At 41.4% G+C, this 14,778-nt stretch overlaps 1 protein-coding gene across 1 annotated transcript; it reads left to right on the forward strand.

The window, feature by feature from the left end:
- The first annotated feature begins 9,273 nt into the window (after positions 1–9,273).
- On the forward strand, positions 9,274–14,387 carry LOC143117021 (complement factor H-like). The gene is made up of 9 exons (XM_076278461.1): positions 9,274–10,053; positions 10,155–10,337; positions 10,451–10,556; positions 11,588–11,664; positions 11,905–12,093; positions 12,806–12,997; positions 13,094–13,282; positions 13,709–13,918; positions 14,021–14,387. Exons 1-9 carry the CDS (start codon positions 9,963–9,965, stop codon positions 14,215–14,217), a joined length of 1,434 nt encoding a protein of 477 aa, XP_076134576.1. The 5' UTR covers positions 9,274–9,962; the 3' UTR covers positions 14,218–14,387.
- Positions 14,388–14,778: the final 391 nt, after the last annotated feature.

The raw sequence follows: 14,778 nt of genomic DNA on the forward strand, positions 1-14,778 counted from the left end.
GGTTTGGTGTTTGAGTCTGGTTTATTCAGTCTGGGTAATGAAAAAAACAAGTTGTGGCCCTGGAATTATCCTAATTTTCTACTACACCTAATGCTTACTGAAACAAGACTGTGAGAGTGAACAATGCTACAGGCTTAATATAATAATATGAACGTTAGCATACACAGCCAATCACAGTTATTCATTTACCTGTTAACTTTGCACTTCTGCTCCAAATGGTTATTATTACAAAAGATTGGCAAATACATTTTCATGTGTTTGTGTTCACCTTTTTCATGTGTTTGTGTTCACCTTTTCATGTCGTTGTGTTGACCTTTAATTTTGTCTTGTATAAACAAAGTACAAACAAAAGTATAGATAAAAAATATTGGACCGCCTGACATTACAGGAACTTCTGATATCTAATTCCATATGCAAATGAGGCATACTGCAAATGAGGAAGACTGCAGAAAGTCAGTTGCTGAAACATTTAAAAGGTAAAAACTAAGAATTTCTTGAGAGTGTATAAGAACATTTAAGATAAAGTTGAACTAAATTAGGCTAAATGTTTGGATATATAAATTGAACAACATTTTTAAATACATAGCCATTTGCAAGACCTACGTGACACAATTTGAAATATGTTTCATGCCTAAGGCTAGCCTAAGGCAGAGAGAGTAGCAAGATAAACCCCCCATAGGGTACAGAACAGACCAGACATCAATGTCAACAACTTCATACAAGTCAGATGTATAAGGAGGAGATGGGGTGGTGGTGGGTTGCAAAAAAGCTTGCAGAGAAAGTGGCAAGAGTATGCAGGCTACAGCAGAGTAATCAGCTGGCTAGTTCACTGAGCAGTTAGCCAAGTTGCTGGGCGTGACTCCATGCTTGCCTGAACTAACGCTATGCTCCATTTCTACATTAAGTGGTTAAATTACAAACAAAAATCTTTTTTTGAAAACACTGGATAACAGTACAGTGCATGGCTGGATTCTGTTTTATGGATTCGCCTGTGCTGAAATAATAGCAACATAGACTGACACACCAGGCAAATTCTTGGGATGGCCTCTGAACCACCAAACTAGAGTAGCTCAGTCAGGTTTATATAAGGATTACCTGACAGCGCTATCCCATGTCATTCTCTGGTACTGCAAACAGTAACCAACTTCCAGATGACATAATAAATAGACCTCTGAAGTTCGCCTACAAAAAGGCTGCCATCTTTGCCCATAAAAGGAGATCCGGTATCTTGCGATTTTTCCTATAAGGGGTTTTCACGGCGTGTCATCAGACTGAAAGTCGCCATATTGGAGACACTCCGCACAACAAAGTCCAGGCACTTAAGTAGACCCTGAACGTTGTCAAGGAAAATGGTTAATTATCACTGTCTTTTAGGTTGTACCAATAGGTCAGACCGAGAAAAACATTTGGAATATTATCGACTTCCAAAAGTTACTAAAAACCAGGGAGAGGAATGCCAGAAGTTATCAGAGGAAAGGAGGCGCTTGTGTTTGGCAAAGCTCAACCAGGATCTGTGAGGGAAGGATCCAAGAAGAGGGAGCCAACTCATAGGGATCTGCACCGCCAATAAACCGTAATTTCTCGAAATATCACGCCTTTTCTTGTGGTCCAAGTCCTTCCCTATATGCCTTTGCATCTTGGACGCGTTCTGATAAGCTTTTCTGTTGTTTAGACATGGCTACATCCACTTAAACAGTGGCGGATCTAGACATTTGTTGGGGTGACGAAGGGGTGGCATGAGGTTCCAGGAGGGGGGCCAGGGACATTATTCAACGGATTTCATTGAATATGTTTCGTTCTCTACACTACATTACACGAGGTGGGAGGCAAATTGGAGATGTAGCTGGTGTTTTGGTTGGTGTGGGTCTTAAAGGTAAACTATGCAGTATTAGCAGTATTAGGGGGAAGCGAGACGGCCACCATTCAACCCGAAAAAAGTCATATAACTCCGAAGCTGTTAAATGAAGGTAAATTAAGCTACAAAAACTTGCATATTAAGCTAAAAAATCTGCATAGTGTGCCTTTAATATGTGAATGTCTTTCTCGGTTATCACTACAGTCTGTCCTTAAATTATACAGTGTCAAAAAGCAATTCTAGGGGGTTTGGAGGTATGAGAGAAATTTGTTCAAAAATGACCCCTTAAATCAGGGGTCGGCAATTACGTTTGGACCCGGGCCAATTTTTTTTCAGACAATGGCATCGCGGGCCATAGCTTTTGTAATGGGGGGGGGGGGGGGGGGGTTATAGGCCTACTATTTAAATTATTAATTATTATATTATATTAAAATAAACATCATCTAACTTTTAAAATGCATTTAATTTAATTCCATTAAAAACGTTTATTTGCTTATGTGCGCTGTTTTTATGCCGCCTGCTGCATCTCCTGTCGTCTCTCATGAAACAGGCGACCTGCCTAGCAACTTGCCGTAACTAATGTGTAGGCTACAAATATTATTCTTTTGGATGACGTGTAAATGATTAGCTGAACATTGCTATATGCTAGTTATCGATGCAAAATGTCGTTGTCAAAAGCCTTGAAAAGAAAAATTGATTCAGAATGCAGGACCTACAAAGAAGAATGGAAGCAGAGGTATGTGTTGAGCCTGCCTGCATTTCTTAATGCCAAGCCTATTAATTTAACGAAACATAGGCTATTTTTGACCTTGCCCACTGGAAGAGGGAGACAGGACACTGTTGTTTTTTTTTTGCACAAGATTACGCGCACTCGCGTGCCAATACCGTTCCGACCTGTGCGTCATGGATAACTGCAAGGATGTTCCACCTGTTTTGTCACTTTAGTAGGACTATCATCTATACCTCAATAAATGTTTTGAAATTGATGGGATTGCTGTAGGCCTTTTTTTCTTTTTAAAAACATGGGGTTAAAAAAAAAATTCATTCAACAGCAAATTAACGTCATCTCGCGGGCCAGATAGAATCAATGGCGGGCCAAAATTGGCCCGCGGGCCACTATTTGCCGACCCCTGCCTTAAATCATACATGGGCAACATACGGCCCGCGGGCCACATCCGGCCCGTGGGCTTTCCCTGACCGGCCCGCGTAAAGTCCGTGAAAGAACAATAGTCAAGAGCCTAGCATAGAGATAATGCATGCAAATCAATATCGTTGTTTTTATTTTGAAAGCGACTGCTATTTGTACGCCCATACATTTGTGCGTGGATGCATACGACGTAAACACCCTCACTGATGTGCTGGTGAATAGAATTTATGCTTCTGCGTCGACACAATGCAGTTGCCTTTACGTCGGTGTAAACCTTTCAAAGTTTTGTGTCTCTTATGTCTGCGTCGCTCACCACCACAAAGGTTGTTAGAACGAACTCCTACTGCTGCTCGTTGGAGATACGAAGTGTTCATTTCAAAACGTTACTGGCAGATAGACAGTTTACAATCGGATAACCCCGTAATTGTAACCAAAATATGTCTGAGTTTATTTGCAAAGCTTATGTTAGCGAACTAGTATGATGCTACTACCCACAGGTTGCTTGAAGCAGCCGGCTCAACACACAGAGCGAGTTGACCAATCACAGTTATGTGCATAAAGTTAAAGCAAAAACATAGCCTACATTTTTAAAATAGTTTTCTTTGTGCATGTTGATTAACTAATGACAGCCTACTATTGTCTGCTCCACGTTTTCGTAGTCTAATTCTGCATAGAGTTAATTTAATGATGGTAATGATTTAATGATGAAATATTGCTGAGTGTTGATGAAATGGTGGCACAGGCCTATCAGTTGTACTGACTCGTTCACATTTTAATGACCTAGCCTAATTATGACCGCCGCGCAGCGAAGGTTTAGTCAGATTTATTTTTTTTTTTTTTCTTTTTCGCATGTCCAAATTTCTGTCAATGATTCCCGGGACACTGAAAGACCGGGGTAGACGAAACTTGGTGGGCATGTAACCCCATATGGATAGCATGGAACCATCGTTTTTCGTTTTGATCTGTAGCCCCCCCGCTGGACTGCACCCCCCGAAAGGAGGGTAGGGCAGACACAGTTTTCTGTGAATATCTCGAGAACCGTAAGGTTTAGGAGGACCATTTTTTTTTTGTATGTTGATCTCAAGGGGCCATGTCAACCCATTCCATAACCACTCATTTCATGTATAGCGCCACCTAGTTAAACACAAAAAAGTAAAAATGAGGTGTTGTAATCGCAGGTATCTGTGACCTAACATAGTCAAAACTGCACGAAATTGGAAGTGTAGGATCATTATGACACCCTCTGAATGCACGCCAAGTTTCGTGGAATTCCGTTCATGGGGGGCCACACAATAAATTAATTTATGTTACTATACACCAACTGGCCTGTAGGTGGCCGGAGACAGTTTTCTGTGAATATCTCGAGAACCGTAGAGCCTAGGAGGTCCACCTTTTTTTTTGTATGTTGATCTCAAGGGGCCATGTCAACCCATCCCATTACCACTTATTTCATGTATAGCGCCACCTAGTTAAAAATTAAAAAGCAAAAAATTAGGTGTTTTCATCACAATATCTCTGGCTGACATGGTCAAAACTGCACGAAATTGAAAGTGTAGGATCATTTTGACACCCTCTGAATGCATGCCAAGTTTTGTGTACTTTCGTTCATGGGGGGCCTTACAATAAAACAATTTATGTGTACATTTAGTGACGTACACCAACAAGGATTCCCGGGACACTGAAAGACCGGGGTACACAAAACTTGGTGGGCATGTACCCCCACATGGATAGCATGGAACTGTCATTTTTCGTTTTGATCTGTAGCCCCCCCGCTGGACTGGACCCCCCGAAAGGAGGGTAGGCCAGACACAGTTCTCTGTGAATATCTTGAGAACTGTAGGGCCTAGGATGACCATTTTTTCCGTATGTTTGCCTCCAGGGGTCATGTTAACCCATTTCATGCACACACATGTGCACAAACAGATACACACACACACACATACATTCACAGTAATCATACGTATGACACATACTCACACAGTAGACATATGTACGCTTGCACAGGCACATACGCAGGCACACACACAAGCACGCACGCACACACACACACACACACACACACACACACACACACACATAACATAAACATGAACATGCACACATGCACACAATTCAAGAATTTCTCAGAATTATGAACAGGCAAGATGGAGGTGGGGTTGTATAAAATGAATTTTACATGTGAAATCTATGAACTAATCATGTTTTGGTACTTGTTGTCTAGCAGATATCAGTGAGAATTGAGTACGTGTGGATAATGCAATTTAGTGAGACAGTTAGAATCATATAGGCCTTTCAGCGTGATTTATTTTTGTGGAAAAAATGTGCTGGACTGGGCGGCGGTCATATTTTGTACCGCTCTGCGGTACATCTAGTTTGATTGTTGGTGTAGTTTTGAAACATAAATGCGGTTATACTTAAATTGATAACAGTACTGATAACAGTACTGTAATTGTCTCTTTCAACTGTCATCCCACTGTGTGCTAAGTACTAAGTTAGCCAAGTGCTAAGTCAGCTCCCTCTGGCCACACTTTGACCGTCCTTATTGTTACTGTTCATTTTAGCAGTCAAATACCTTGAAAATGAACTTTATTAGTTTAACAGTTGAATTGAAAACCGAATTGTCTGTAGTCTCCTTATTTCATGCGACTGATTTAACAAACTGGTTTGGCAATAATGTTTTGTCTTCTATGCAAATTAAATTGGAAGCCTCTGCACAGCCATCACGGCGCCATCGACTGGTCTGGCATGCACTACAGCACTTTTAGCTGCTTTCACCTTTGTGTGTGCATGTGAGTTTTTTTCTTTACCGGTATCATTAAAGGTGTGAAAGCGTTAAGAAAAAATACACCCGTTGGTTTCGTGTAGACGTGGCCTAAGTGTGTGTGTGTGAGTGTGGTTGTGTGTGTGTGTGTGGGGGGGGGGTGTATGGTATGTGTGTGTTTGTGTGGGAGGTATGGTGTAATGGTGTATGTGTGTAAGGGGGGGTATAGCGATCACCCCAACCCTGCCTCAGTTGTCCTGACGGCCTTTTTGTGCCAGGCATTTTCTGAGCACTGATGGATGCAACAACTTTACAGTCCCTTACTCCATGCAAGGTGGACCCAGTTGCAGTAAAAAGCAGTAGCAAGTAGCAAGCAGTAAAAAGAAAAGTAAAATAGCACAGCAAACACAGGGTGCAGCTATCTTTGTTTTCAAGTCGTAAGAACTCTGCTGAATTTTTTGTACAAGATCACTTATCGTCAGATGACTTGAAATGCGCATAGTACCACTTACTACTGGTAAGATGACAAGGGGAACACACAATCAGCCTCTAAGCAGACTGTGGGCCTCCAGCCTAAGCCCCTGTCTTCGCCCCCAGTCTAAGCCCTTAGAGGTTGAAGCTCACGCTCTCCAGGGTCTCCCGGGTCAGAGTAAAGCTCGACGCCTCTCTTGCACCAGAGTGCGTAAGCCTGTGCATTTTCACACCCACTTTTACAATGGCAACTGTTACTTCTCTGTCTACCCCAGTTTTGCCTAAATTGACCCCACATGCAGGTCACACAGCCTATTTCTTGCCTTTGCCTGCAGTCCATAATGATCTGGCAAGCACACACCTTTACACACCACCACACCTCGCTACTTACCTCAGCAATTGGTGAACATGCACAATCATAGGTACTCCAAATGATTGCAAAAAGCTACAGTTCATTAATATAATCCCTAACCTCTACAATAATTCTACCCATGGTAGTGCCACCTCATTGCGCTTCTATTATGAGAGAGAAAATAACAAAACACACCACAGTGAAACATGCCATCCACCCAATTCCTGCACAAGACATACTGAGAGTGTTTTACAGCAGATACTTTATTGTGGCTAAATATGACAGCATCAAAGAATGCCAGCAGGAGTCTCTATGCCCCTCTCATGCTCCAGCATCCAAATCCTTTCTACCAACCTAAAGTGTTGACCTCACCCTTTAGAAAGTAGTCATTGAGCATTGAGCCCCCCCCCACCATGAAATTATTCTAAAATCTACCAGCCACTCTAACTTTTTACCACTAGAGATACAGTATGACATGTTGATGTCATGACCAAAATGATCACGGTTATCAATACTATTGCAATATGATTCAAATGTGCTGACTTTTTTCTAAACCAACACCAATGTTGGACAGAAGTCATAATTGGGTTCAGTGTTTGCACAGAATCAGTGTTTGCATATTTAACATGTTTCATACACTCTTTGCAACACTGGATTTCGGTCGTTGCTTTTACCCATACCGAAACAGATACGCAGGCCAGTTATGTATCCACCACCTCCAAAACTCCAAAGCTGCTGTCAGCTTAATGATGTTCTAAGGACACCAGTTTCCTATTGTGTATCAACAACACTTAACAGTGTATGTGATGTGTTAATCACAAAATTCAACTAGCCTGCTTGTTCGCGAGACTTGTGGCTGCGCAGTGTGCACCCGCTTCCTTATTTGGGTTCGGGGTTGGCAGGTTTTAAGACAAAAAGGTTTAAATTGAAAGTAAGTAATTGTGTATGTGTAGGGTGTATTTCATACACAATCTGGCAACCTGGGAAATGTCAGACTAACTTAATAGATCAAGTGATTTGAAAATTAAGTTTGATGGTCATGCAAATTACGGGAGTTTTCTGGGAGGAATAACAAAACGGGAGGGTGCCGGAAGATGACCTTGAAATACGGGAGAAACCCAGGAGAAACAGGAGTGTTGGCAGGTATGCGAGTTTGGTGGCCGAGGCCCCAGACAATAGCCGGACCTTGCCGAATGGTAGCGTCGCCTATGGCTATATAGCATAAAAGGCATTAGGCTACAGGCCCCATCACTCAAGGGCTGTGTTGCAGCATCTTGGAAGAGCATCTCTATTGAACATGTCTGGTTTAAGTGCAAGCTGGGGTTTGAGCGATACCTTTGCTCACATGTATAGCCTGCATTGGTAGCCTGATCTGTGCTTTCAACTTCACACACGTGACTGGCGCCCAGCGTGTGTGTGTCACGTCTTGTCTCAGTCTCTAATGTCAAGTGTGCTCAATGTGGACTACGGGAGCCTGTCAACTCACACTGATCGCTCTGTGTTGTCGGCCTCACACCAGCACCTGCATAGCATGTTGCTGCAGTTCTACAGTGGGCATTACTTCAAATTGGCCAGCTTCCCTCGAGGTCCGCGCGTGACATCACGCGGGATCACGCAACTTTAATTTGTATTTCTCCAGTGACGCTGCAATGACACTGCAACAACCCAAACAACCGGCAGATGGCTCTTGTGAGCATGGTGTCTCGTAAAAAGAAATGGAGCCTGGAAAACCCTACACAGACTTCACTACAGACTTTAGCAGACTGGTTATCAGACTGGTTTATATAAGACTGTATATTAGACGTGCATGCCTAAGACAGCCCAGACACTAGCAGCTCGCCAGGACGCGGAGGTGTCACTCGCGGAGGTGTCACTGTTTTCGGAGGGGAGGCCCACATTGATGGAGTTTGGGAACCCATGCTTTACACACTTGTCCTCTGCCTTCAAAGCTACTGTGATCTTAGGTATGCTAAGATGGCAAACTTAGAACTTTGCTACCCCAGAGCTAACTTGCACAACTTGCCATTGGCAACTTGCCATACTTTTTGTATTCAAACTTCAGAGGTCTATGCCCCAACTGCAACCACTTGTAAATCAAGACTTAAGAGAAAATTAGCCTTGGTGACTTTCTTAGCCACTTTTAATGTTGTCTTTTGTCTGGTAACATATGTATTTGAATTTATTTTTACATATTTTTTTAATTTTCCTTATTCATATTTTCTATTTTTATTTGACCCTCATGCTTCTTTTTTTATCTACTATTCTCTGACAGCGTAAAGAACATTAAGTTGCGTTGTATATGTATTATTTATATACAAAGAAAACTGCCTTGCATGCCTTGGCTAAACTTATTGTAGTGCTATTTAGTGTGTTACATATTGATGAACATTTAATTGTCCCCACCATTCTGGAGGGTACTGCAGCCATAGATATCTATATATGTGGTTGCAGTTCTCTACTCCATAGTTGTTTCAGTTGAAGGCCATTATAGCATTGCTGTATTTGCAATGCTGTATTTACATATGTATCTACATCTTCATATGTAGTAAGACCCTTGCAAAGGATTCCAAATGTGGCAGCGTGTTAGGTTTTTAATAAGCTGACGAGGACTTTTGTAACTCCTCTGCTGGTGACTCTTCATTTGTTCCTTGCTGCTGCTAATATTCCATTTTAAATCCCTTAGGTACAGGACAGCCACAATACAAGTTCAGCACCACCTTCTTTAAACACGTCTCTGCCTTCCCTCAGCATCAAGAGATTTAATGGTGGAATGACTTGCCTGATACTGCCTTTCAAACAACAACTTCATTCAAGATGCTATTCTCCAAGAAGCCTTGGTATATTCAAAAAGTGCCTCAAAACTCACCTTTTAAACATAAATCACAATTAGCTCAGTTATTTGAGTCATACTTCATTAATAAAATATAGTGTCATCGTTATTTTCACATATTAGAAATATGATAAGTTTAACCATAACCAAAATGAGAGTATATTGGGGAAACAAATCCATTGAGGCAAATGCTAAAATACTTACAAATTTCCTTTTGAATTTTCACTAGCTTTGTTCAGGGCTACTTGAAACAGCGAATCAATGGTAAATTTCAAAATATCCAAAATGATTTGACTAGTTCAATGAATCAGTGGGGAATTTCCGAAATGTTCAAAATCGTTTCATGTCATACAAAACATATGTTGGGTTTAAATTGCGAAATACTCCCATGGTGATGCGTCATTACAACATCGGGACATCATGAGCCTCACTGACGTGACAAATACTGGATGATGAACCACTGAGTCATGTAAGAGGCGGGCCAGTAGAGGCAATATATGTATTTACCTGCCCACAAACACACACCCCTGCCAGTACTCACTGGACATGCTACATGCCACAATGAAAACAACTCTATTGCTGTTCTACAGTCTTGTGTGTGTTGCCACCGATGCCTCACAGACAGACTTTGACGAAGGTAAGATTTTTTTTAACTCTCTCTGTCAGTCAGTTGCTACATGAAGTCTGTAAGTCAGTGCTGTGAGGCTGATGCTTTTGACTGATTTGTGGTTTTGGCAGTGTGCACTGAGCCACTCCCAGTGGTGGCCAATGCAGAGGTGTCAGAGGAGTACAGGAGGCACAACTACACCGATGGCAGTGTCCTGCCCTTCTCATGTAGATTAGGCTACGTGTCGGCAGGACGGACTATGTACTCTTGCTCCAAGGCCAAATGGCTTAGAGTCCGCAATGGGAAGTGTGTTCGTGAGTAAATATTATTGCTTTTCTGGCAGCTGGCCCAAATGTGTCTGTCGATATTTATAGGGTTTCCAACATCGAATATCTGCTGTTGTGTTTTTTTGGATAATTGTTCATAGCCAGACCATGTGAACTACCGGAGGACATTCCAAATGGGAGTTATGACCTAGTTGAGGGAACTGATCTAGTGTTTGGAGCAACAATCAAGTACACCTGTGATGAGGGGTGAGTCATTTATTATTCTTTTTTTTGTTTAATTATGACTGCCGCATAGGTTTAGTCAGATTTGTTTTTTTTTTTCTGCATGATCAATTTTCTGTCAAGGATTCCCGGGACACTAAAAGACCGGGGTGCATGAAACTTGGTGGGCATATAGCCCCACCAGGATAGCATGGAACCACATTGTTTTTCGTTTTGATCTGTAGCACCCCCCCCCCCCCCCCCCCGCTGGACTGGACCCCTGAAAGGAGGGTAGGGCAGACACAGTTTTCTGTGAAGAGATACACACGCACACACATACATTCACAGTAATCATACGTATGACACATACACACACAGTAGACATATGTATGCATGCACACACAAGCGCACACACACAAGCACATGCATGTACGCACGCACGCACGCGCACACACACGCACGCAAACACAAACAAACAAACACACACACACACACACACACACAATTCAAGAATTTCTCAGAATTTCAAGAAAAATGCTATAACTGTATAACATGCACAAACACATAAACACACATACACACACACACACCCACACACACATACAAACACACCTACATACACAAACATACACACACACACATACTCACACACACAAAAAAACTAACTGACATGCAGGCACACACACTCAATAAACATACACAGAAGCACATACACAAAAACAACCACAAACACTAAAAAAGGAACAAAGTAGGAAATGAACACAATTTGACAAACGTGACTAATTTTTGTGGAATAAATGTGCTGGACTGGCCGGTGGTCATATTTTGTACCGCTCTGCAGTACATCTAGTTTTTCTTTCATGTGTCCATGAGTCCATTCATTTTGAACAATTTGCCAAATGTATCCACAGCTTATTCACACTAGGGTAGGCCTAGACTGTAAGGCTTAACTAATCAAAATATATATGCTCTCATAAAATCAAATTAATCCAATTCTTGTATTAAACCTCTGCCCATTTTCAAAATATAAAGGTCAGTGAACAGAATTCTTACATAGCCTACTGTTTTTGTTATAGCTACCAAATGATGAGCAGATTTGACACAAGAGTGTGTATGGTTGATGGATGGAGCAACAGTTTGCCAGTTTGTGAAGGTAAGTTACAATAAGGTACAATAATCAGTAGTAGATAGTTCAACAGCCAATCAAATGGAGCCCTCTTTTCCCGAAACAAAATCTGGGCATTTACACTATTACCCTATTGATTGGCTGCAATGCTGTTTGTGTGCACCTTTAATATTGATATCCCTTTTTGAGGATGCAGTGAAATTCATGATTTGTTTCTATAATTACACAAATTGTGGTATTGTTTATTTACACATGAATTCTTTGTAGCGGTTACCTGTTCGTCTGAGGACAACCCAAGTTTGATTTTAAGAGGACTCCCCGAGGATGACACCCCCATCTCATTTGGCCATAAGTTACAGTTTGAGTGTGCGGATTCAGGTATGGTCATAAGAGGAGAACCAGAGGTCACCTGCACATCGGCTGGGCAGTGGAGTCATCCCTTTCCTCGATGTGAAGGTATGAGATATCAGATGGCTTATGATTACCCTGTTTAGTTAATGTCTATGAACAATAACTGATTCAGGGGTGCCGACATAGGATTTTAAACCTGTATTGTTCCAGTGTTTCCTTGCTCGTGTTTTCTGTGTCCCTGACCTGTTGTCTATAATATCCATATAGCCATGCTCAGGTCCTAAAATACTGAGTGTCGATGTGCTTGCTGCTTGGTATTTAAACCAACATTTAAGCTCCAAAGATCCCTTCCCAAAACTCTATTCACCCGACGGCCAGAACAAGGCTACAGGGTGCACTTGCCATTACACTTGTCATTTTTTGGCAGTTTGCAAACGGAGTGCATTACCACCATCTACTGGACTGAGGTGTAATGGCAAGTGTACCCTGTAGCCTCGTTCTGGCCGCCGGGTGAACGAGGCGAATTAGTGATCATTTCCACAACATAAAAGCAAACGTTTTTAGATCGTCACTCACCAACACAGGTGGTTGTGTGCATGCACTTTTTGTGTGTGCTGAAACAGGAGCATTCCCAGGGCAAGGTTAGGAGGTTGGGTCTAATTTATTGAATAATATATAAATGAATAATCAAGCAACCCTGAACATTGTACAAGCCCGAACACTGCATGCCTGCTTAATCCTGTACTGACCATTAGCTCCATTAGTTGCAATTGGATTTTTTTTTTTCAGCAGAACTCAAGCTGTTTGTTTCCCTCAGTTGTCACCTGTGAGTTGGAGAGGACATACTCCAGTGTCACCGTAAAAGGAGTTCCAGCTAATGGTGAACCTGTTAAATATGGGAAGACCCTGTACTTCACATGTGCTCAAGATGGGATGACCATAAGGGGAGAGAGGGAGGTGACTTGCACATCCACGGGGGAATGGAGTGCACCGTTTCCTAAATGTGAAGGTAATGACACCAGTCTTTTTGAAAACTCAAATAAGAACTCTTATTGAAACTAAAAAGAAAAAACTCTAGTGAACTAATGTACTCTCTACATCTTAGCGATTACTTGTGCACGTGAAAAAATCCATACCAGTATCCATGTGAGAGGCCTGCCCACTGGAAACGGTCCTGTGATATATGGAACCAAACTATATTTCAGTTGCGCCCATTCATCCATGGTTCTGCACGGGGCGAGAGAGGTGGTCTGTTTGGATAATGGGCGGTGGAGCAACATTTTTCCCAGATGTGGTAGGAATCATTTGCTCTCCACATTTTAGTCACTGTCAGGTTTATCAGTGTTTAAAATCAGCGTTCTTTAGAAATAGTCACATTTTACTTGGATGGTCTCTCATAGGCTAATACTAGTCACTGTCAGGTTTATCAGTGTTTAAAATCAGCGTTCTTTACAAATAGTCACATTTTACTTGAATGGTCTCTCATAGGCTAATACTATGCATATGCTTAGATTATAAACACAGTACCTGTTGAAACTGTTATAAGATCCATTTCTGTTAAGGTTGGTTTGGTTAAGTGATATTCAGTAATTCAATAACAACTTTAAAGAATGAACTTGGATTTCAACAAACATTTAATTCACAATGACTTAAATATAGGCTACATTTACTTATAGCCTATATGCCTTCCAACCTGTCCTTCCTTTGTTTTGCTCTGTAGAAAAACAACCAGTGCCTGATGGTTCATGTGGTCCACCACCTCCAGTTGAATTTGCAGATATAGTTAGAGGATCGAAAGTAGTATACAATCATGGGGACTGGGTGCAGTTTCAGTGCCAACCTTACTACCTTTTGGAGGATATGAACTGGTATCCTTCGTGGATGCAATGTAAGAATGGGAAATGGGAGAATGAGTCAATGAGATGTCGTAGTAAGTACATTGATTTGGCTTTTGCCTGTGCTTTATATCAGTCAGTCACCAGGGTTTTGTTTTTGGAAGTGTGTTGATGTCTTTAATTTCCGTTTCTTTTAGGACCCTGCACAGTAACATTAGAAGACATGGATAAAAGTAACATTGAGTTTCAACGTCCTAGAGATGACCTACGGCATGTAACACATGGTGAACGTATAACATTTATTTGCAAACCAGGCACAAGAAACAGGAATGCAAAACTTATACAATACTGTGATGACGGTCACATGGATTTTCCTAAATGTTACATCTATTGAATTAATGTGAATGTTTTGGGTCATGTCAAACAGCCAAAAGACAAATATAAAATATATATTGATAATAGCTGACCATATCTAACTCACTGTATTCTTCTGTATACTCCTTCATGATGTCATTGAATTAAAGTGGTTTCAACCAAGATCTTGTTGGAACTCTGACACGTAAATCTTTTTTTTTTTTTAATGTTTCAAACACCCATTTGGTGCTCAAGCCTGATGAGATTAATGTGGCTCCGTTCATAGTTATGGCAAGGATTCTAGAGCACTCTGCGTGGTGATCTTGAAGTGTGACCCTTCTAAAAAAATTACTGTAACGTACGGTATGTGCAGAAACAATCAGTATTTTACTTAAACTGTTTCTGACCCCATTTTCTACAACCCAATTTATTTACAGATTATAGTTGTAGGTCCATATAGTTGTTGCCCGACAACAAAATGAAGACATTTTATAAGCATAATGGCATGAATTGACTGTCAGTAAAGCAATAACATAATTTACTCATTGTTAAGTCTATGCAGGTTTTCCCTGTTGTGGAACTGGGGATGTGTCAATTCACT

This window comes from Alosa pseudoharengus, unplaced genomic scaffold (assembly GCF_046254945.1).
Source record: "Alosa pseudoharengus isolate Yale_2024_CS ecotype anadromous, Long Island Sound unplaced genomic scaffold, YU_APseudo_1.1 YU_APseudo_1.1_scf_11, whole genome shotgun sequence".
NCBI lineage: Eukaryota > Metazoa > Chordata > Actinopteri > Clupeiformes > Clupeidae > Alosa > Alosa pseudoharengus.